Genomic DNA, 25,133 nt, shown 5'->3' with positions numbered 1-25,133 from the left:
TATACGTAGAGAGAACTGTATTTAAGAAAAAGAATAAAGTTTTAATTAATATTATTATTATTATTATTATTATTATTATTATAACACTCAAATAACTTACCTGACGTCATCACTTTAACATTTTTGTATGTAACTGCCTAATTTCACGTTATCAAGAGAAAATATTTCAATCCAAGCAGGGTGGGCTACTCGAAAGCACTAGGAAACCTACTGTGATGTCCTCCTATGTTCAGTGCAAGGTGTTTATACTTATTGAGCTTTATTGTATTTAAACTTACACCAGTCCTCGCTGAAATATGTAATGCATCATCAGCTCTTTAATTATAGCAACTCTATGATAGCGTAATAACATTTGTAACTTACAACAACATAAATGGGGCCGGATTAGCTCGAATGGCAGATCAAAAAGAGTGAAAAACAATAAAGAAAACACGGAATGGGGGGAAAATTGAGCAAGGTTTATAATATGTGGGTAGTTATTTGAGCTTGTTATCTGGGCAAATCAAAACGACGAAAGAAAGAATGCGAATGATAATAGTGGTTGTTCTGCTCTACCATGTTGGTTGCTTTTCTCACAGGTCATCAGCAGAGTGGCGCAGTGGAAGCGTGCTGGGCCCATAACCCAGAGGTCCAAGGATCGAAACCTTGCTCTGCTATTGTTATAGTGCGTTATTTTTTTACAATTTTTCCTTACTTCCTTCTTTCAAACCTAAAATTTCAACTATTTTACTCATGTTGATAATATGGGGAATTTGTTTTATATAATCGAAAGAAAAGAGCTGAAACTTTGACTTTACAGTCAAATGCTACACGCGTCTACCGAAAAACCGAAAAGAGCGGGAAAAGTGGATTCCCTCAATCGGAAGGGACCGAGTTTTGCGGACCTTTTCGATCAGAATAACATATGCCATTTGTTTTCCAACTTTCAATATTTCCGGTCTATTTTTCCAAAGGCTTTAGTCAAATCCAGATCAGGGGCTCGAGGACTAACTGCTAGCTATGAGATGCTGTCAACAAAATAAAATTGGACAATTTCAAGCTCTTTTTGCTATCTTTTTCTTCACCTCTGGGTCGGGTTGTACAAGGGATGGATAGTGCTATCAGATGGATAAATCTTATCCAGTGGATAGGTCGATGCTGTTATCCAATAAGGAATTTATCCGCTGGATAAAATTTATCCAATAGCGCTATGACGTACCCTTTGTACAACTGGGCCCTGGTTTATAGCATGGAAAAGGTGTAAGAACGTTTTTCAAATAATCCATTGGTCCTTGCTGTTGAACGTTCTTTTAACAACCCATCTCTATTCATTTTTACGGCGTATACTACAGATGGTCCCATCCTAAATATTTGAACATCCTCTCTAGTTATTTGGTAAAACATTTGTTTAACATTGAACCCTTTAATTGAGTAATGTAATGAAAGCGCAATTAGTATTTTTAAATATAAATATTGAGGGGGATTAGCTCAAATGGTAGAGCGCTCGCTTTGCATGCGAGAGGTACCGGGATCGATACCCGGATTCTCCAAGTACAATTAACTTTTGCATCAACTGTTCTTCTATTTAAATGCCTAGTTGCCTTTGCAACTTATGTAGCTCATCCATCTACTTTAACTAAAAGGTATTTTTTGGAAGCTTTTTGTTGCATGTATAATATTAGATTATCATTGAGCCATATGTATTTGTTCTGCTCTACGGTGCTGTTTGCTTTTATCACTTGTACACTAACCCAGAGGTCCAAGGATTAAAACCTTGCTCTGCTAACCACTCATTTTTATATGCCTCCATTTTGTGTTTTCTTCTTCGACTAGCCTCGTATTCAAGCGCAATCACTGAGGATGAGTTTTAACGGCCAATGAGCACGACTCCTGCGTGATACAGGTCTATTAACGAACTGTATGTGACCCCACTCACTGTGTTTGACGCAATATTCAAACAATGCTGCTTAGAGTTGTTTGTTGATTGAACACTTTGTTTGACTCTCCGGAATACTTGGTTATTACATTTATGGCTGGAGGGGTAATTACATTTATGGTGGGTTTTGATTATTATATTTATGGTTACATTTTATCATCAAACTCATTAATAATTCATGAGGAAAACACAACAGAAATCACGACTGTGAAGAGTGTTGTAAATCTGATACAAAACTGTGCTCATTTGCATAAACTTCAAGTTGGATTTTCTTGGCCAGATTCACTTTAATTTTGAAAATTTTAGTGAAACACAAAGGAACTAAGAAAGACGCAGGCCTAAAACTTAAGAGGAATTTGTTTTCAATAACGAGCAATAATGGCAAAAAGCGCCAAAAACTAGACCTTTGTATGAGTTTTGATCCCAATTTTCGTTTTGGGTTAACACTCAAAACCTTTTTTAACAGTTAGAAACTGATGTACTATGATAAAATGCTTGTTTGAAGCGCTATTTTCAATTGTACAAAGATGTTTTATTGCATTTTTAACAGAAAATGTATGGGAAATAAGCAAATGAAGGCCTAAACCTCATTTGCGATTCAAATTTTTGCTTTGGGTTTAACACCTTGATTCAACTTTCATCGGCCATCTCCACTTCCAAACAAGTTAAACTTTCTGAATAACAAGATTTTAGCCTTGTACAACAGCCTTTCTTCAAGAAAATAGTTTTTGGCGCTCACCGCTTGAATACGAAAAGAATTCTCTCTTAATAGGTAATATATTAAAGATATTAATATTATTTTGATAGTTGTATCTTAATTTTTATCAAAAGCTTTTCTTTGGATACACCATTCGTAATGCTGGATACCACATTCGAGGCAATATTTCGAAATATTGAGTTGGTTGCTGAGTTGGCTGCTGATTTCAGCGCGGTCATTTCATTACCAATATTCATTTTCATTTATTTCTTGTCAAGATGAGGTTCTTATCATTGAAACTTTTTTGTTTGGAATAATTATAAAGCGTTCTTGTTGTTTGGGGTCAATATTGAAGTCTAAAGTCGATTGTTTATGGATTTCGCACCTCTTTTAAAGGTTATGATAAACTGATAAACTTTGTATCGTAAATTTAATAGTTTAGTTTCTATCATAGTTATATTCCGCGAACATGACAGTATTTTTTCCCTTATATATTTCCACTGACTCAAACAGGAAAGTTTTGATTGTTTGATACTTTGATGATATTGAAGATCAGACTGACTGCTTTACCGCCACTGACTGACTAGGGGTCTGATCCCGGGGAGGGGGATGGGGGTGGGGGGTGTCTGATCCACACGCTAAAATGCCTTGGTTGGACATTAGAAATTGTAACTGCAATTGTTCTAAGTTTCCAGAGAGAGGAACAATTCCTCAAAATAGTTTTGAGACAGATGCTGTGAATGAAAATGAAAAAAGGAACAGCACACAAAATAACGCATTTGAACAACGGCTGACTTGTGAGGGTCGATGACAGTTCTCAGTATTCTGACAATTCTCAGCATTCTGCCTATAAATTTTCCAATGAAATCAATAAAAAATCAATAAAATAAAATGATAACAAAATTACGATTTCATGTCTTATCTGAAACGATTTAGTGGTGCTGTTTTCATGTGAATGAGGATAGTAGCGTTACGCGGGTAATTCCCGCCATCTTGACAAGATATGCTTGATAGGTGACATAGTACCATGCACAACATTCAGAATAACTCGGAAACGGTTAGAGGTTCACCGGGGGTCACCTCGATATTTTTGATCATTAGGAATTAAAGCTTCAAAATATCTATAAATACGGACATGTTATCAAAAAGTAAAACCAGATGACAAGCGATGAAAATGTACGATATTTCAACCTTCAGTGTCAGCGTGTGAAAGCGATGGCCATCGTAATGTTATAAATTTACAAAGAAATATGTCTTATCTGGAAACGAGACTTAGTGTACAGGAATTACTGCCATTAATCCATGCGACAATTAAAAAATATGAGGTTACGATAAGTAATATGAGGGTAAATAATGATTCTTTACGACGACTATGAAATTCTTGATTGTGATTGGTCGATTAGGTCACGTGCCACTTGATCACCCTCCTCTGGGCGATGCCCAATCAAACTGCAAACCCCTTATAACCCCTCTAAGTACTCAAACCTCAAAATAACCCAAAACTCACAACCACGGAGGAGCGATGGGGGAATTACAGGCTGTCATCCACTGAGTCCCTTAGCTTTACAAGGATTTCCATTGACTTCAACCCAACCAAGTTTTTTCAACTTCACATAAACAGGTCGAAAACTGGAGGTTTTTTCCCAGACGGGGAAAGAAAAATCGACGCGCCTGCATTTTGAAAGAAGGACTAAGGAAGCATTAGGAAGGTAGACACCAGACAGACTCAGCACACAGTGGAATGGTCCTACATGCTCAGAGTCCTTGAAGGCATGGGGTTTGGACCTTCCTTTTGCTCGTGGGTACGCTTGTTCTATACTGGACCTCAGTCTTCGGTATTGGTAAATGGCTTCTTTACACCTTTTATAAATTTATCGAGGGGTGTAAGACAAGGTTGTCCACTGTCAGCGCCCCTTTACGTACTGATTGCCGAATCTTTAGCGTGTCGTATCCGTGCGTCAATCTATTTAAGAGGTTTGGTTCTTCCGCACCCTGATTATGAACCAGCACTTATTTCCCAATACGCTGATGACACGACCCTGTTATGTACAGATGACGATGAAATATCCACTGTCTTCTCCATCTATGAGGAATATGAAAAGGCATCTGGGGCTAAGATTAATAAAGAGAAATCTAAAGGGCTTTGGGCAGGCTCTTGGAGAGGTCGTAGTGATCCTCCCATTGACTTGCAGTGGTCTTCAGACAGTATTCCTTGTCTTGGCACATGTTTAGGAAATGATGATGTCTCTCATCCAAATTGGGATGGTCGCTTAAACAAACTTTCTAGCGTACTAGATTCTTGGAAACATCGTAATCTTTCCTATTCTGGTAAGGCTCTTGTCCTGAATGCACTTGGCATGGCAGGTCTATTGTTTTGTGCCTCAGTACTAGCCATGCCAAACTGGGTCTTGGCGCAAGCTTCCAAGTGTACTTTGGATTTTTTTTGGTCGGGGAAAAAGCATTTGGTGTCACAAAACGTTCTTTTCCAATCCACCACTCAAGGTGGGTTTGGTTTAATTGATATACAATCAAAGGTGCGCGCACTTCATTGTCAGTGGATAAAGCGGTGGGCCCTGTCCCCATCGAAATGGTGTGCTTTCTTCTCCTTTTTTGTGGAGAAAGTATTTGGTGATGATTTACGTTCTGTTCTTTCATATCCTGCATATTATCCTTCTCATTTACTACCGGATTTTTATGCCTCACTTTTAGATGCTTGGGCATATGTCGGTGGCCATTTCTCAGTTCAATTGAAAACTTTTGCTATTCTGCGGTCCTCTGATGGTAGTGCATTGTCTATCTCATCTCTTACTACAAAATCTGTTTATTCAAATATCATTGAAAGGAATGTTGTGCTTCCTAATTGCGTTCTGAAATTTCGCCCAATCTTTGGCGAGCTCTATTGGACAGACACATGGTCACAAGTGAACATTATGCCTTTGGATCGTCAAGTTCGTGATCTATCGTGGAAGATTTGCCATGGAGTGCTCTATACCTGTGATCGACTTGTCAAGTTTGGTATGAACATTGCTGATCCTTCATGCTTTTGTGGACATCCTTTGGAAACTCCAGTTCATTTATTCTTTGAATGTAACCTCATGCAAGAACTGTTACTATGGGCTCAGACCTTATTTCTGCGTGTTACTCCCTTGTCGCCATCCCTTCAATCTCGTCATATGCTATTTGGATATGACAATCATGAACGGCAGATTATTCCACCTGTTTTTTCCTATTTTCTTAATCTGTTGAAGTACTTTGTGTGGTTGGCTAGGAATGAGTATTGCTTTGAAGGTACTCTCCCTGTTGCCTCTGTGGTTAAAGCAAAGGTTGTGAAACGACTTAATATCCATTTGCTCTGTTACTCTAAACGTTCGGTTAGTCGAAAATCAAGGCGTTTTTTCAACAGATCCTGGAATGTTTTGGGAAAGTTTTCTCCGGATATTACTGTTATAACCTGGTCAGCCTAAAAGTAGTTTTCTTTGTCTTCTTTTCACTTGTACTTGTGTAACGTTTATGCAAGGGAAAACGTTGTGTTCGCTTGAATAACCTATAATGAAGTGTTTTGATGAGTATAATCCTAGGTAGACCAGGATGATACTCTATATGTAAATGATGTTTTGATTATCTTTTTGTATTAGTGTTTATTGTAGTAATCTGTAGTGTGTAGGTCTACATGGGGGGCGGGGCTCATCACCCCGGCGTGTCTCTGGCGTCCATGTAGGACCCCCCCCCCCCCCCTTGCTAAAGACCACCATGCTGTCCCTTTTGCACATCTTGGGACACTGGTGCGAAGCTAAAACAAAAAGGGGTTAATCATCTACGGTCTAGGGGCCGACTAACCTCTCCCTTAGGCTTCGGCCGAGCTTCCTGATTAGTCACTGGATAGCGGTGTCGGGGCCGAAATCTCCGGCATAGCCGTAAATGCTTCGCGCTGCCATACTGCGCTTCAGCACTCGATGTTTGGAGGTATGGTCCTACTCAATCATGAAAGAACAAAAGGGACTTCAGCAAAAAATTTCTTTAAAAAAACTGAAAAGGTTCTAACTCTGGTATACCTGTCCTACAGATCACCCATCGACAACTCCCAAGTGTCTACTCGATCTTGCGACACTACGTATACAATCTGGTTGACGTCAATTTGTTGAAATCGCTTGACCCTAACCATAGTCATGGCTCCGTCCATCGTACTACCAATACAAATCGCAAAAAATTTATCAAACCCGCGGCATAAAATTTATCCCATTGGTGTGGGAAAATCTTTTTTGGTAAATGTTTTTTATCGTAAGCAATAAAAACAAATAATCCATTGCGTCCTTGCTGTTGAACGTTCGGTTTAGTATGTGGTCAAAGTTCTTGCCTTTTAACAACTCATCTCTTTTCATTTTTACGGCCTAAACTACAGATGGTCCCATTTATATATTTGAACATCCTCTCGAGTGATATTGCTAAAACATTTGTATAACATTGAACCCTTTAATTGAGTAAAATAATGATAGCGCAATTAGTAGCGGATCTCCCGCGTGGGCCGAAGGCATTACATTGTGGTCATCGCATGGGAACCCTGTGCGTAACGCTAAAAGTGTCGCCCGCCAGGTGCACATCGCGTTTCTGATTGGTCGAGCTTGCAAATCACACGTTACTTGGACCATGTCGACTCTTTTTTACGAGCTTTTTAACTATCATTCTTTTTTTGTGTGTGTGTGTAAAATTGTAAAAACGAAACAAAAAAACATGGAAGAAATCACGGAAGGAAAGAATAGCTCTTATCGTAGATGAGCACGCCACCCCAACAAATCAGCGGTATCGTGATGAATGTAGCATCAAAACGAGACTATCGGGTCGAGCTTCGGATAATTTGCTCAAGAAATTTACTACAAATTCGAGGGATCAATACATTTTGATAGATATCATAAAATCATAGTTCCTTAATAACATAGAACGGGCTGTCTGTTTTTACTTAGCCTTGTGGTTATTGCAGACAACCTGTACCTTTTTTTCATTTATCTGTCTTGGTATATATACTATAAATAACTGTGTTTTTATACTATTTAGTTTTATTTATAAATCATCTATATTGTATATATATATATATAAAGAGCTGTAAATCCTATAAGAGAATGGTACAAAATAAAGTTGTTGTTGTTGTTGTTGTTGTTAAGGCAGAAAGCAAGGAATTATCGTGGCTTTGCTACCATTGATAACTGTAAAAAGTGTATGGCTTCAACAGTCAAAATACGTTGAGAGAACTGAGTTACCAAAAAGTCTTACATTTATAGCTGGCATTTAATTTCGAACATGAATGCTTTATTATGCCACTAGGATGACAGATAATTGATTTGAAGCCGAGATCTTTGCAGTGCAATATATATTTTTTATACTGTCCCGACACTATGCGAGGAGGCTCTCAGTAAAACACTGCATACGAGGGCTCTTTGTTTTGTTTTCCAAAATCCGCTCTTCTCTACCTAAATAATGGGAAGGCTTGAGACTTAGCACCCGATATCGACTACATCACGCTAGAAAATCCAAAACAATTCTCTCTCACTCCCCTTGAACCGCAATAAAAATGCAACATATCAAAGGAACGATAATTTCTCTATCATAACATGTATTCTGAATGCCACAACGCCAAATATTTCCAGAAAAATCCTGGCTTAAAGTCGAATATTTGATTTGTTCTACAGCGTGTGATCGATGGTGTTCAAACGGTCGTTGTAAAGCGTGAGCGGGTCACGTTACATACTGCATTACATACAACAAACCCAAGTCTGTCGGGGAAGGGGAATTTGTTTCGAGCTTGGTATCACGTTCGGCCAATCATTATTTAGGTAGAGAAGAGCGGATTTTGAAAAAAAAAACACTAAACGGCCTCAAATCGCGCTGAAACGTCGTCAGAAGACTGAACAAAGTAAATGCAACGACTGCAGCAAGTTTTGAGGCAAATTGTTGAGTGAAACATTTTATTGTCATAACTTTATCATAACTCCCATACATTCCCTTATAAACCATACACAGGAACCTTGTTTGGGCTGCCTGTGCATAAACTCGACATCACTTAATCAAGTTCATACCCATAAACACCTTGGAGTCACACTATCATCTGATTTATCTTGAAAAACACATGTACTAACAGTTGCTACTAAAGCGAGCAAAATGCTTGGTCTATTGAAGCGTACTTTTGGGAAATGTTCGGAGGCAATAATAACTGGCTATAAATCTATGGTTCGTCCAATCATTGAGTATGCGTGCCCTGTATGGAATCCACACTAACAATACCTATCTGATAAACTTGAAAGAATTCAAACGAATGTCTCAAGATGGATTTTAGGCAGTTCCATTGAGTACAATGAACGTTTGAAATACCTAGGATGGCCAAGTCTTCACTCTCGTCGTGACTTTCTTAGCTTAGTTCAATTATTTAAGTTTATATATGGCTTTTCTAAAGTCAAATTACAAGATTACTTAGTATTTTCTAAAGGTCGTACTAGGTCTACTCATGACCACAAAATTTGGACACCATATATATGCTCGAGCTAACATTTATAAATACTCCTTTTGGATTAGGTATATTAATATATGGAACGATCTGCCAGAACATTTAGTTCATTGTAATTCTCTTATTAAATTCAAGAAAGGTCTTAGAGATTATTTGTTCAAGGAGAAGCAGTAAATTTTTATCCTATTCATTTCCTTTCTTCGTAACTAGTATTAAATTATTTCCATATTTTTAGTTCCAATAACTTTTAACGATTTTATAATATATTTATATTTTATAGTTTTTAAATCCTTTTTATAATTTGTAAATTTTTTTTTCTTTTCTACCAGTGATTTCATTGTTATTAGTTAGTGGAGACCGCCAAGGTTCACGTTCTGGATATAAGGTCTCTCTTTTGCAGACCAATCCGAGTCGAAGACACTGTCAAGTTGGGAGTTTGGGGGGGGGGGGGGGGGGGAAGGACATCTGTCAAGTGATAACGCCAGGTGTACTAAGGTGAGCTCAATGAGAACAGAAATCTCATGTAATACAAAAGGGTAAAAGCTCACTTGACTTTGGTTTTCGGTATGAATACAAACTGTGAAAGCATGGTCTATCAGTCCTTCAGTCTTTAGGAGTTTTAAGTTAGAGGTGTCAGAAAAGTTGGCACAGGGATAACTGGCTTGTGGCAGCGATTAACGTTCACAGCGACGTTGCTTTTTGATCCTACAAAGTCGGCTCTTCCTATCATTGCGAAGCAGAATTCGCCAAGTGTTGTATTGTTTATCCACTAATAGGAAACGTGAGCTGGGTTTAGACCGTCGTGAGGCAGGTTAGTTTTACCCTATTGATGAAGTGTTGCTGTAATAGTAATGCTGTTCAGTACGGGTGGAACCGCAGATTCAGACAATTGGCATTTGCATTTGACTGAACGCATCTAAGTCAAATTCCGTGCTAGAGTGCAACGATCTACCTCCAGAAGATTAGCAAACAATACCCGCCAAGGCACTAAAGGATATCAAAGTTTAAGATTTGTGGAGCTAAATCCTTTGCAGACCAAAGTTGTGGTTACGATCTTCTGAGATTAAATTGTTGTTTTTCACCCAACGCAACATACTCCTCCTTAAGAACACTTGGCATTTCTTGGCCTACCTTCGTCCTCTCGGGCGTCGTGAACCAGGCCCGGATCTTGCGTTCTCTTGGACGATTAACTTCTTTACCTTTTGATTATCACTACGTCAATTCCCAACATACACTCATGTCATTCAGGGTTAGTGTTAAAAAGGGGTAATACTATAACCGTGCTGAAAATGAATGCAGATATCGGAATTCGAATGTTGCACACCGATAGCACTATCCTACACAAAACATTGGAGTCATTGGTCAATGTTTTACAGCATTCCCCTTTTTAACCCTAACCCTAACCCTAACCCTAACCCTAACCCTCACTCTTGTTTAGGAATAAAGACTTTTTTGTGTTACTTTATTCATTTAGATTTAGATAGATTTAGATAGATTTTCATTGAAAATGTTATCGCAGCCCATGGGCTGAGTTACGTAATTATGTACAAACCATAAAAAATATATATAATGATAATAATATTGATGATAATTAAAAAACAATATTAATAATAATAATATAGTAGCAATATAAAATTGTAGCAATAATAATTCTAACAAATATTTATATATATTTTTTATATTTTATTTACGATTCCAAAGTCGACACCTTTTTAAAATTTTATTATAAAATAATTGGGATACTACGCGCACTATGATTGGTCGAAAACCATGTTTGATGAGAGTATCAAAACACGCAATCGTCATTTTTAATCTATCGCGCGCGCTCATTGGTCAGTTTGAATAAGACGGCACGTAGGGAGAATTTACTTAGACTTTGCTTTTTTTCGATCTTTTCGCGCGTTTGTTATTTTATAAAACAAATCAAAAACAGTTTTCTGTGTTTGATACTCTGATCAAAACACTTGGGATGTTGGGAGAACACTCGAGAAGCTGGAAACCACTCCGCTACGCGTCGTGGTTTCCTACGTTCCTCTCGTGTTCTCCCAACATCCCGCGTGTTTTGATCAGAGTATCAAACACGGAAAACTGTTTTTGATCTGTTAATGAAAATGCCTTCAATTATTAGCATTATCATGTGCGTAGCGAGCAAATTAAAATCTTTAATTCGCAAGCTTTACTTCACAAGGGTAGAAACATGGTCGTGTAGACAGATAGAAAGGGAGAATATGGTCAACTTTTCATTGTCAAGGAAAAACTATAAGGCTTGTCATGGATACGAAAGAAAGAAAATGTGACAAGGAATATTAATGAGTTTTAGTCCCAGTCTTTTCGCACGCTTTATTACATCGTCAATGACAAAAAGGGTGGCTAAATCACAAAGAAATTTGGTGATGATACAGATTATATATCTATTATTGGATTAATTTAAAAAATTTTTATTCAGCTTTTCAAATGTCGTCAATCTTAATCTAATTATAGGAATCCAAGAGAGCATAAATAAGAGGGGGAAAGAAACAGAAATAGTGCGCGTGCGCAAGTTGATGACGCTCGGGAGTAGAATAAGGCGAAATTCAATCTGCATCCAGTTACTAAAAATAGCCCAACCGGGGATTTACATGCGCACGCTTTATTTAAAAGTTTCCCTCTCTTATTTATGCTCTCTTGGTTAAGCTTGATAATCTCCAGCTAATTTTCTCTCTGTTGCTACCAAAGCATTTTATATTTTTTTATTTTCGATCATCGCGGTAAAAATACTTTTCATTTAACAAATAGATCAGGCTTAGCTATGTTCTGTTCTCTGATAAAACACGACTGGAGCTGTAGGACACGAAAAAAGTTATAGAAATCACGAGCCGTAGGCGAGTGATTTCTATAACTTTTTGAGTGTTCTACAGCTTCGGGAGTGTTTTATCTGAGAAACAGAACCGAGCTAGCCTGATCTATTCGCTTTATGTAATAAAGCGTATACCAGCTGGTTGTCTCCCCAGTCCTCCAGCTGATCCATCTTTGTAGGATACATCTCGAATGAAAAATAGTTGAAGATTTTTTTACCGATAATATTTTCACATTTCAGTTTTATCTAAATTGGGCTCCCTGTGTCCATTGTGAGCTTCGCTTAGTCAATGCCTAAATTCATATATTAAAAATTATTTTAAAAGCCAAGCCTTCATAATCTATAGACGCTAGATTCAAATAAAGAAATACTTCACCATTCAACTATTCCCTTTACTCGATTTACTCGCTTTGGAGTAAAAGCTCATGGCAGTAAGATACCGGAGGAGCTCTGGGTACGATACGGCCCATCGCCATGGATACCATATTTATATAAGCTGTTGACACATCGTACAATGACCTAAGCCTAATTATGAGAGATTAGAACATGAATCACAACATGGATGAAAATGGCGATAAAAGTGAAAACAATAAACCAGGAACTAAACTGCATCAAACCATCCCTTTAACTTCTGAACCACAATTTGATTTTTGGCACGTCAATGGTTACAAAAAGACGGTGAAACGAGTAGACGATGGAAGTAAACTATGCGATGATCTGACGAAGATGATAACTGAACGAGCGGATATCGAGAGTAACTACGCGAACAAATTGCAAGGTAAATATGTTTACAGATCGACTTAGGAGCTTAAAAGATTTCGCTGGATAATATATTCAGCAAAAGTATGATTCTCGAGCTAGTTTAGTTTTAATATACAGTCTGTAGTTTTTATAGCTAGTTTTATATTACGCTCACCATCTTCTTTAGGTAATCGCATAGAGCATGAAGTGAAATTCATTCCTTTAACCTTAATATCTTTTACTAGGAACCATGCGATTATTATTTTTTTATTTGCCCAAGTTATTAAATGAAGGGATACCGTTAAATTTGGAAAAATATATTGATAAATGTGAATATTCTTGGGGTGCAATGTACCTTCACATCCGCCATTTTGGTTGATAGACAAAAGATTTGGTCTTGGTATTATATGTCTTTTGTCATGTCAACCAACAAGACAGTCACGTCTTTTGTCATTTTATTCTCATGGGAAGAGATGCACGTCATTAACTAATTTTGTTCTTTTTTTCATCATTAATTTCTTTTTGTGGTTAATATCAATATCAATAGCGTTGGGGATTAGTGTGCTCTTAAAACCCAACCGGGGGGGGGGGGGGGGGGGTTATGTCAAGATACCAGAATTTCAGAAACGATTGGACCCCAAAAATTCCAAAAACAAGATACTTTATATCCATAAATCAGATAAATGTCATCAGAGATACCGAAAACTCAGATACCAATTGCTGGGTCTCAATCAGCTGAAAAATGTCTAGGAATCACAATTATCTACACCAAATGATGGTCAAACTGACCACCATGTGCCGTCAGTCAGAAAATCTCTGTTTACTTTACCAGCACATTTTCGTTTGATGAATCCAAGCTTGGTTTGCTTTGGATGTCATATACTTGACACTTTGAATCTCTGGATGCTTGATGCGTCTTTAAGCTATGAAGGTTCATACTTCCAATGTGCTAATGAGTGTGACGTCTATTAATTAAGGTATTTGAGTGTTTTGTCATATTTAGTAATACTAAATGCTGGCGATTTTGAAAACAAAACTTTTACAGTGCGACTACTCCAACCATAGCCACCTTGACAAATTTTCTACAAATTAGCCAATCAAAAGTAGGAATCTGAACAATAGAATTGCTACAAATCGGACAACTATCCATGGGTTTACACAGCTTAGAAGACTGCCGGCACCTTTGTTGTCGAATATAAATGTGCTGTCACATAGCAACATAGCGATAACATCTAACAGTGTCAGCCTGATATAATCTGTGTCTGGAAGAACAAACTGTAATCATAAAAACTGTGTTTTATACTGTCTCTAATTTGCTTTCCTGTCGTATTTGAAGTCGTACATTACTATTTTTCTATATCTTTGGTGACACAAATTACTAATTTGCGAAGAAAATATATTACAAGCTCTTCTTCATCATTTAGTTTTACCAACCGGAACAACGGAAGAATATTTAGATTCAAAATTTGCCGCTAATCTATTGTCTAAATATACTCAAACACTATTGGATAATTTGTGGAAAATTTGTCGAGGTGGCTTTGCATTGGTTGGAGTAGTCGCACTGTAAATAGCTTTCATGTAAACCATGAGTAAAATAATGATGCTTTTTAAATACTGTATCAATGAACCAGTTCGATTTTGTACATTTAATTAAGCCTTAATAGACGTCACACTCATTAGTATATTGGAAGTATAAACCTTCATAACTTACGTAAAGACGCATCACATAAATCAAGAAATATCTTACCATTCAACTATTTACTTCATTTAGAATCAGTAGTAAAAGTATTGTCAAAGGGTTCATGTGCACTTTAAAACGTGTGATTCAGCTGATGAACCTTCCACATAGACTGAGAAAAATGAGGTCAAGTTAAACCCAGCAATTACCATTTCCCGAAAACCATGTCCAGGACCATAAGCAATTAATGCAAGCTTAAGCAAGACCATCCAAAAATAATTGTGCATGGATTAGTTACTTAATAATTTATTTTATTTTATTCATTTATTTATTTAATATTAAGATATTCTGCAATACTCTGCAAGTTCTCAATTATTGCTCAGTGCATAGAATCTTCAGCACTGTAAAAAAAATTGTGGAATTCTAAAGCAATATCGCATTGTTCATTTGTATACTTTTCTCACCTCATTACCATGGGCTGCCTTAATGAAGGTAAAGAATATATTACATGGTATCAAGCAATAGCAAATTGGGCAATTGAAAACTTTAAATAGAAGTATTCTGGGGTTCACAAAAAGAATAGGTTTGTAAAAGGAGATGTAGCAAAAGCTCAAAATTCACATACTAGCCAAACCATTGAACATCCAGTCTGCATATAATCCATTTTACAGTTCCATTCATTGACCACGAATAATAGTTCCAAGTCGTGGTTGGAGTTGCCGAGCATAATAAACAATAGTTTTGCTATGCGCAGCAATTCCAACCTTAAATAGAACTACGTCATGTATTATTCATGGTCACTGGAGGAGAATGGTCCCTTAGGTGTTTTGAAAATAGGAAAACATTACACTAGAAATAAGGGTTCTTTGATGTAGAAGCAAGCAAATGGACTTGCATGTGCATCTGTTAAGGACCATTTATTACTTTTTCAATTTTTAATTTAGAATCGCAAGAATTTTTAGGTTCATAAAGTGGTGCTACCTGAAAGGTATCATTTTAAACAGAATCCACGTGGACCCCAACTTATAAATTATGAATAGTCTCTAGTTTAATTGCTGTTAGAATTGCTTTTGAAATAAATATTGAGCATGCTTGTATATAACTATCTAAGATAAACATATGGTAACCAGATAGAGGGCTAGACGGATAGGTGGCATGATGGTTGTGGGCTAGACGGATAGGGGGCATGATGGTTGGGAGCTAGACAGATAGGTAGCATGATGGTTAGGGGCTAGACGGATAGGGGGCATGATGGTTGGGGGCTAGACAGATAGGGGGCATGATGGTTAGGGGCTAGACGGATAGGGGGCATGATGGTTGAGGGCTAGATGGAGAGGGGGCATGATGGTTGGGGGCTAGATGGATAGGGGGCATGATGGTTGGGGGCTAGATGGAAAGGGGGCATGATGGTTGGGGGCTAGATGGATAGGGGTTATGATGGTTAGGGGCTAGACGGAAGGGGGCATGATGGTTGGGGGCTAGACAGATAGGGGGCATGATGGTTGGGGGCTAGATGGAGAGGTGGCATGATGGTTGGGGGCTAGATGGATAAGGGACATGATGGTTGGGGGCTAGATGGAGAGGAGGCATGATGGTTGAGGGCTAGATGGAGAGGGGGCATGATAGTTGGGGGCTAGATGGAGAGGAGGCATGATGGTTGGTGGCTAGATGGAGAGGTTGCATGCTGGTTGGGGGCTAAATGGGCGGGTATGGGCATGATGGTTGGGGGCTAGATGAAGAGAGGGCCTGATGGTTGGTGGCTAGATGGAGAGGAGGCATGATGGTTGAGGGCTAAATGGGCAGGTATGGGCATGATGGTTGGGGGCTAGATGGGGAGGGGGCATGATGGTTGGTGGCTAGATGGAGAGGTGGCATGATGGTTTGGGGCTAAATGGGCAGGTATGGGCATGATGACTGTAATTCAATGTATAATTGATTTTTACCACATATTTTCCAACTTCTCTGTACTTTCATAATTGTTGGTTAACCTTACTATACGATGGTTGTCTACTAATTTTATATATTTGATGTGATGCTTTTAGGATGGTCAAAAAAGTGGACTGATCTTATATCAAAGGGGGCAGAATATGGCTCTTGCAATTCATCATGGCTAGAGGTTGCAAAAGAAGCAGAACGATTGTCTACGATTTACAGTGAACTACAAGCAATGCTTCTAACTCAAGTGTGTCAAAGTATATCTACATGGAAAGGACAACATTATCACAAGTCACTATTGAGCTGGAAAGAAACCAAGAATGCTGAAGAAGGCTTTAGCAAAGCACACAAGCCATATGCCAAAAGATATGACACAGGTAGCTAGACAATGTGTTTTCAAATGTTTATATATAATTTACACCAAATATCAAAAACTTCTGAAATATATGCTAATTATACAATGATTTCTAGGTGGCAATATTACCAATTGCAATCAGAATATCTCATAAGCCTTTAGGCCGGGGGGTGGGGGGAGGAGGTATTCTTGCCCATTTAGGGTAGGGATGTGCAGCTGAGCCCTCTAAACCCTCACCCTGTAGCAGAGTAAAATCGCTTTCCAGAGTAAGATTGCTGAAAGCCATGCCCTGCTCCTGTATTGCAAAAATAGATACCCTGTTCCAGAGAGGAGAGAACAAGATTTCATATGCCCTGTCCCAAAGTGAGTGCAATTTTATATACCTTGTTTGGTGGCAGTGAATAAAGGGGAGTACCCCCTGGATTGTGGAGGTGGAATAGTGGTGGTGGTGGGATGGTGGAGGTGGAATAGCAATGGTGGAGGTGGAATAGTGGTGGTGGGATGGTGGAGGTGGAATAGTGGTGGTGGGATGGTGAAGGTGGAATAGTGGTAATCTGATGGTGGGATGGTGGAGGTGGAATAGTGGGGGTGGAATAGTGGTGGTGGAATGGTGGAGGTGGAATAGTGGTTGTGGGATGGTGGGATAATGGAGGTGGAATAGCGATGGTGGAGGTGGAATAGTGGTGGTGGGATGGTGGAGGTGGAATAGTGGTGGTGGGATGGTGGAGGTGGAATAGTGGTGGTGGGATGGTGGAGGTGGAATAGTGGTGGTGGGATGGTGGAGATGGAATAGTGGCGGTGGGATAGTGGAGGTGGAATAGTGGTGGTGGGATGGTGGAGGTGGAATAGTGGAGGTGGAATAGTGGTGGTGGGATGGTGGAGGTGGAATAGTGGTGGTGGTGGAATAGTGTTGTTGTGGTGAACCATTGATTATAGTGTTGTTTTTTTTAAATGAAATACTCCACAATACATTTTTGCTGCATTTTTTTTTTTTTTTTTTTTTTTCAATGCCAGACCTCGTAGAAAGTTTATTATAAACTAATATTTTCCTGTATTTCTTTCTAGTTCTAAAGTGCAAGAAGTCGTATTTTGCAGCATGTGTGGCTCGTGATCAAGTACAGAAACAGCTTGATAACTGTACTACCTCAAGCCCACAAACTGATGAACAGAAGAAAAAGCTAAACGACAAACTTACTAAAGCTAAGAATGATGTTGTAACCACACAAAGTGATTACAAAGAAGCAATAAGAGACATAACCAGCTACAACCCAAAGTACAAGGAGGATATGGTGTTCATGTTTGAGAAATTACAAGAATCTGAAAAGGAAAGGAAAATCTTTATGAAAAGCACCATGCAAAGTATCTGCCAAGTGTTAAACCCAACACATATCTTTGAAAGGTACGTGTCTGTCAGATAATGGACAATATTCGCGACCTGAATTCAAGAAACTTTAACATATTAAGAGCTTTTAACTGTGAAGTCAGTTGTATGTTAAAGAGACTTCTAGGTCCAAAACGAAAGGTATTTCTGATAAAGATGTACTTTTTCTTCTTCACAAGATTTTTATCCAAAGTTCTAATCGTTTCAAGTGGAGGTTCAGTCGTTGAGAACATTTTTTCGCTTTGTTTTAGCGGTTTTTCTAAGCAATTGGACCCGAAAATACATACAAAAAGCTTTTTCCTTATCCGTTCAGTAATAAAGCACACAGGGAGTGAAAAAAGAACGAAATAAGTATAAAGAAAAGCACGAGCCTTAGGTGAGTGCTTCTCACACTTCTTGAGTGCTTTCTGCGCTTCTTTAGTGCTTTATTACTAAACAGAGAACTGAATTTTTCAATGCTTTTTTTCTTACAATTCTTTGCAAAATTCTCTGCGCACGCTGATGGCGTCAGCAACCATTAGTTTACTAATAAAGAGCAGTTTTTATGCGCAGTTTAGGACCAGTAGATCCCACAAATTTAATGGGTCGGCTTTTAGAATAAGTTCTTTAATAAAAAGTAGCAACATCGACTTAAGACCAAGGATGATGAGTGTGATTGGTTATAAAAGTCGAACCCAGTTACAGAGCAAGAGTTACTCAGAGTTCCTGTTCTCTCTGGATGAAATAAAAATGTGACCGACTTGTGGAGACTGCAGAAGCTTTGGGGGAATTTTGTGTTCTCTGTCCGTTTAGAATATTATAAAACCCATTTTGATAACAACTCATAGTTTTTATCCTATTGATAATTTATCGTTAAAAATTTCGCCGAAGCATTTATTTCCGGACATACCATACCATAATGATTTAACAACCTCAGGCTCAAAAATCAACGACTCTTCTTATGTCTACTTGCATCAGAATGTTGCAGCCTCCCTAAAATGATTATCAAGCTTTAGGGCCCTTAACCATCAAAGAATGATTTTTTTACTAATTAAGAATGAGGAAAATTATGATATAGCTGTAACTTATATTATTAATCGTTCTGATTGGTTGGAAGACCGTGCTTTATCAGAGCATACAGCATTCACGCGCACTTTCAATCTATCGTTTTCTTGTTATTTGTTATCTGCTTTATGTGTTGACTCAACACATCCCTCCTTTTTCCCCCAGGTATTCACAGATACATGATAGCCTTTCAAGGTTTATAGAAAACTGTGATCCAGCGACAGACATTTCATGGTGGGCAGCGACGTATGGCACAGACTTGCCATTTCATTGTGTAGAATACGAGGTAATTATTAGACATTCCCCAATCATTTCCAAGTTGGCGGTAATTTAGTTCCCTAAAACAGTCCCACAATGCACTGCATTGCTAACTCGACCTCGGAATGGTCAATATAACACTTAACTGCTTTGACCGATATGTTCTTTTGATAGTAAACATATATTTATGTTACGGGAGTACCAAGGGATGCAGGGCAAAAGTTTTACAAAATCCTTCTTTCTATTTTGTTGGGCTACCTGTGGGTTTGGCGAGAATTTTGGCGCCAAAACGCGCGTGCTCGCCCCTCGAACGACACGAGTGAAAAACGTCTGCGCATGCTCTGAATCCGTATGCGAATTAGTCAAAACATAAGTAAATTTGACTTTCAAAAATGCTTGATAAATTGGACTTCACAAAATGCCAAAACTTAGTGTCCATGCTTGAAACTTAAGGCTAATTCTTTCATATTGTGTTTGTTAATACAGTTTCTTGGTCTGACAAAAGTATACTCAAACTTTAGTGTATAGTTGGAGAAAACAAACATTTATTTTCTCACTCAAACTCTTCAAAATTCTTAGAAAACGTGCTGAAGTGCAAGCATGCGCAAACGTTTTTCTCTAGTGTCCCCTCCAACTCTACTACTCTCGCTACGTCACTGACGTCTACAAATACGTGTGTACAGGAATATAACCCAAAATCTACAGAAGAACAAGCAGTTGCTGTACGAGAAGCCCAAAAGCCAGAGAATGTGAAGAAAGCATCTCCAACAGATGGTGATGGGTCAGGCCTGAAAACCGAGAAAAGCTCAGTTTGTACAACACTCTGACTGAACTATATTGCCAAGACTTGGTAAGACGCAACTTCCATTAAGAGAAGAACCTTTCGCAGTTTCTTTAATATTATCAGGATGCGTGGGAGAACATGCTAATGGAGTAGAACGAAAACTCGAAAGTTTTCACTTATTTTCATACTTTCAAGACTAATTACAGTGAGTTTCTAACTTAAGAATCTTTTACTTAGATTTTAAATAGTCGCATATTAACTCTATATATCTTTTTATATAAATATTTTGATCTTGGTCCTGTAGTTTATATTGTAGTTTTTGTAGTTTTAGATTTCGTATCTCACAGAAAAAAATCACACCGAGTAATTTTTATCACGCACGCCTTTTCTAGATCAAATCAGAATTTAGAATTTAGAAGGAGCAAAACCGGATAACCCGGACTCACATACGACGAGTCCGAGGATCGAACCCGTGTTGAAGGCTCGCGGCTTGGTAAACATTCCCCGATATTCACTTCGCCTTCGGCGAATAATTGTGAAATATAACGATTTATTGATATTATAACAATAAATTAGTCACATAAATTATATACTATACGTACATGGATGTACTATGTATTATATTTTTATTGATTATGTAGCTTAGATAGTACGCGCACTCTGATTGATCGAAAGCTGTGCTGTATTACTGAAGAGGCACGGTTACTGATGACAGCATCCGCGCACGCGCTGCAAACTTTGCAAAGAAGTGTAAGCCCCCTCCTACACTAATGCGTTTTTTGTTTGAAAAAGCATACTTTCGATGTATTTTGTTGTTTTTCGTTCCTTTCGTCCATACTAAAACGTTCAAAAACGCTCTCCAGAGTGGAGACATCTGAAAACGGATACCTATCGTATTAGTGTGGACTGCGAAAATGGAAAGTTTTTTCTCTCTTTTTATGTAATAAAACAAGTAAAAAATAAACTGCTGTTTTTAATTTTCCGTGCTATTTTCAGTTATCACTTGCAACTTGTACTCAGTAATAAAGCACCGAAAGATAGAAAGCATAGAAAACAATGATTATCATTATTATTATATCCATTTCTCAGTCTCGAGCTCCCATGAACTTAGTCTCCTACGCAGCCGCTATTAGTTTCGTCACGCAACGCCTACTCCGTGGCATGACGACACTGATAGCGGCTGCGTACCCTGGTAGGAGACTACCATGAACCGCTTGAGCAGACAAATATGCAAAACCATGGCAAAAAATCAATTCCAAAAAAATTCAATCAGATGACTAATCAAAGAACCACTGTATCCAGATTTCAAAAATATAGAACACTAGTCAGATCGTAAAAAAAAAACCGCGTGCGTTTGCTAATTCATAATCCTACGCGCGTGTGAACGTCGTTTTAAGATCATTGATCAGGGGAATGAAATTTAATTGTAAAACATGAAAAAGCCAATGAAAACAAGTATAATAACCCGAAAACATGAGTCTTGGATGTAATTTCAAGATATACTAAATATCTTTGGCTTCTAAAAAATCGCTGTAACCTCCCCAACTGCTTGTAACCGGAAAATGAATTACATCCAATAAAATTGAATGAAATCCCACCAATCCCCCCCTCCAATACCCATAGCCATCCACCCTATAAATTATGACAACGCTTTCTTACGGGTCACAATGGAAAGAAGAGATAACTCGCTAAAAACTAGTGTGAGCTGCGTCGGTGTTTCTAATGAAACAGTAATGATAAAAAGGTAAATTATACACCGTGAAAAGATGAAAAAACTTACTACTTACTTTTCATCTTTTCACGGTGTATAATTTACCTTTTTATCATTACAGGTCACAATGGAAAGATGTTCAAACTGGTTGTAAGATGGCTGAAACCACACAGGTCTATACTAACAGGTCTCGTGACCCTATACGTTTAAATCAAGCAGTTGTGTCAAAATAAACACCAGAAATGAAAAAACAAGACCTGGATATTAGATGGAAGGCAGTGTTTCACCACATGATTAATGTCCAAAAGAGGGCTTTATTATTAAGTAGCACTGAATCGCGCTAAATACAAAGTGGAATACTTTTATAAGGATTCCTATGTTTTGAAAGCCCTTGCCATACAGCACATTTTCTAATTAAGTTGCAATAATAATATATCGATTTCCAGAAAGATATTCGCCGCTTTTATGCTTTACTTGAAAATTTTGAATCGTAGTAATGGTGCGAATCCGCTTTCGCTTCTACGTCCTAATATTTATAACCTATATGTATTCCTTAATTCCTCCTTCCCTAATTGATCCACTAGTACTCTCCCACCCTCCCTCCCTCCAGCCCACCGTCTGTCTGTCCCTCCCTCCCTTCCGACCGCTTCCGCCCTTCCTCCCTTTCTCTTTCCCTCCATTTCTTCTTCCATTCACTTATTTTGGCGCAATTTCTTAAAATCATAAAAATTACATACAACGAATGAAAGGTGTTTATTAAGAAAATCCTTCATAATATCTTTGAGAACCAAAAGTTATCATTATTATAGATGCTAAACTTTATCAGTCTATGTTGTATAGGAGTGGGGAGCTATTCATCACCATCATCATCATCATCATCATCATTATCATCATCATCATCATCATTTACTACCATCAAAATCATCGTCATTATTGTTTTAAATGTTTAAAAATACTGATTGCTGGAGAAACTTTTTAAAGATTTATCTTGATTTAAAAATGGTTTTTTAAAAATATATATTTCCCCGCTTTCAAGACTTTTAAATCGTAAGCTTCGTAATTCATGATCTATTTTGGTAAATTGCGGTCTGTTGGGAGTACATATACAGCTATAACACTATACCTTCTAAAGGAAAACCTGAAAAGCAAAATAGATCACTAATAACCCATTTCAAAATTGGCCTGACTGATGGTGGACTTGATGTGCTCATGCATATAACACTTACTGTATTTATCAAGTCAAGCCTCGACTCGAACCTAGAACCATTGTTTAATTTGTGGTCACTCAAGCAAACTCAGTAACGGTCTATTTGTTTTCTTTTTACTTTTGTATTTCAGCAAAACAAAATGATTTGTTTCTCATAAAAGAGCCATATAAAACCTACAGTTTATGAAGCTTTATAGCTGTAACATCCTTAATATTTCCATTGTCTCTGTAGCATTAGGTCTAAGCGTTGGATCAGCCTGCCACAATCGCTCTACTAAAGCATCATATTCCTGTAAGCACTGGTTGTCCGCTTGTGGCACAGGTGGTCGTAAATTGTACGCCACAACACCGAACACCACGACGTACAGATTCTCTGAACCGTATGGCTGTTCTCTCGTTAATAGTTGCCAAAGACATATTCCCATAGAATACATATCAGCTTGTGTAGTGGGTGCTTCTCCCTTGAGGAGTTCAGGTGCACGATATGCAAAAGTCCCTGTTAAATATGAACAGGTTGGACTAGCAGGTAAATCGTCATCTCCTTCTCCGATAATTTGACTGCAGCCAAAATCACCTAGTTTACACACGTCGTGTTTATCAACTAATATATTTGCTGGTTTGACATCCAAATGAGCAATTTCCCTGTTGTGGAGAAATTCCAAAGCACTTCCTATTTGAAAGCCAAACTTTAATCTACGTTCTTCGTTAATGGCATCTTTATCATTGACAATGATATTTCGCAATGTCTTGTTGCCAGCAAATTCCATAACGATGATGCGACATCCCAGCTGAAGTTCTTTTCCAAAAGCACCTAAAGTTCTTATAATATTTGGATGGCAAAAAGACATGATTGATGTTTCAGCTTCAAAGCTCTGCAGCATTGCTCGACGACTTTTGGAATTCACATGAAATTTTTTAATAGCGACTTGTTTTCCCCTGTAATGCCCCTCATACACACATCCAAAGCCTCCGCTTCCCAAGACTTTCCCAATTCGTACTAAAGATCTCTCCTCTTCTGATAACATCTCAATTTCCTGAACAAAGGGTTTTGCATCCAGTTTCTTTGTTTCGCATAAAATCCTAGACGAGTTGCACTTTTCCAAAAATAGTTTACCGTTTGGCATTTTGAATATCCTCTCCAATTGAGTTGTAACGAGTGATTTTTCCAAATCAATTTGCTTGCTGAAGCCCTGCTTCCCGTAATAGTATTTTTTGCTTTTTGAAGTCGCCAGCAACTCCAAGACGCAATTGTGATTTCTGACTTTAGCTGATGTGGACTGAGAGAAATAGCTGGTGACAGAATGAACAATATGACGTCTACTGAGTTTCGCAGCCAATCATCTTGGCTTATTATAGTGTTTGTAATATGTCACCCGTAAGAAGGCGTCACATGCCCGTAACATGGTTTCCAAAAACGCGTTTTCAAGGGATGCAGCTTAGCTTAGTCGACTGATCAGAGCCTTACCCATCAGTACGGATGGTCTGAGGAAAATAATTCTATATGCGAACGGGCAAAAGGCACATCTAAAATCTTTTTACGATATTCAAGATATCTTAGGATTTTTTTTTGGTAATATAATCAATTTTACCAAGTCACGCTTTATTGTCAGTGGTGTTTTTGACCACTATGATCTCAAATGCAAAGGAAAACCATGTACTGAGAATATGAATTCTAATTTAAAACCGACGTACGTTTACAGGAAAAATATACTCTCCAATTTACAGTTTTTTGGGAGTATTTATAATAAATACCGGCTCTAGAATCTAGTCTTGACCAGGGCACGGGGCACTTGACTAAAAAATAATATCTTGGGGTTTAAAAAGGGACTGTAGAAATAGATATTTCAAGCCACTACCGAGTTAAAAGAAATACAATCCAAATCTTTTGTCTAAAGATTTCAGTTTTGCTGCTCCACCTGTTGCACCTATGTTTTACCAGAGACCTAGAAGCCCCGGGGGAGGGGGGAGCGGGGCTAAAATGAAAATGAATGTGCATAGCCTTGAGCTGCTGCATGTCAAAAGATCAGTTTAACGTTTAGGACTGAGTTCTAAAAGAGTCTTGACGTGTTCAGTTGTCTATCCTCGGCACAGGATACGA

The 25,133-nt window shown here is 38.2% G+C and overlaps 2 protein-coding genes and 2 non-coding genes across 4 annotated transcripts; 3 read left to right on the top strand and 1 right to left on the bottom strand.

The window, feature by feature from the left end:
* The first annotated feature begins 584 nt into the window (after positions 1-584).
* Trnam-cau (transfer RNA methionine (anticodon CAU)) lies at positions 585-656 on the top strand. The gene has a single exon. It is a non-coding gene; the product is annotated as a tRNA-Met (tRNA).
* Positions 657-1,456: 800 nt separating this feature from the next.
* Positions 1,457-1,529, top strand: Trnaa-ugc (transfer RNA alanine (anticodon UGC)). Its single transcript has one exon. It is a non-coding gene; the product is annotated as a tRNA-Ala (tRNA).
* A 10,926-nt stretch (positions 1,530-12,455) lies between these two features.
* On the top strand, positions 12,456-21,099 carry LOC116286613 (protein kinase C and casein kinase substrate in neurons protein 1). Its single transcript, XM_031693166.2, has 5 exons — positions 12,456-12,719; positions 16,403-16,672; positions 17,716-18,049; positions 19,241-19,361; positions 20,017-21,099. Exons 1-5 carry the CDS (start codon positions 12,488-12,490, stop codon positions 20,158-20,160), a joined length of 1,101 nt encoding a protein of 366 aa, XP_031549026.1. The 5' UTR covers positions 12,456-12,487; the 3' UTR covers positions 20,161-21,099.
* A 1,463-nt stretch (positions 21,100-22,562) lies between these two features.
* Positions 22,563-24,320, bottom strand: LOC116286610 (serine/threonine-protein kinase mos). The gene has a single exon (XM_031693163.1). It carries the CDS (start codon positions 24,157-24,159, stop codon positions 23,227-23,229), a length of 933 nt encoding a protein of 310 aa, XP_031549023.1. The 5' UTR covers positions 24,160-24,320; the 3' UTR covers positions 22,563-23,226.
* Positions 24,321-25,133: the final 813 nt, after the last annotated feature.

This window comes from Actinia tenebrosa, unplaced genomic scaffold (assembly GCF_029948245.1).
Source record: "Actinia tenebrosa isolate PJP-AT-01 unplaced genomic scaffold, QUT_ActTen_1.0 PGA_scaffold5__44_contigs__length_20552954, whole genome shotgun sequence".
NCBI classification, from domain to species: domain Eukaryota; kingdom Metazoa; phylum Cnidaria; class Anthozoa; order Actiniaria; family Actiniidae; genus Actinia; species Actinia tenebrosa.
Note: the sequence above shows the minus strand (reverse complement) of the source record. Positions and strands in the feature narration are given on the sequence as shown.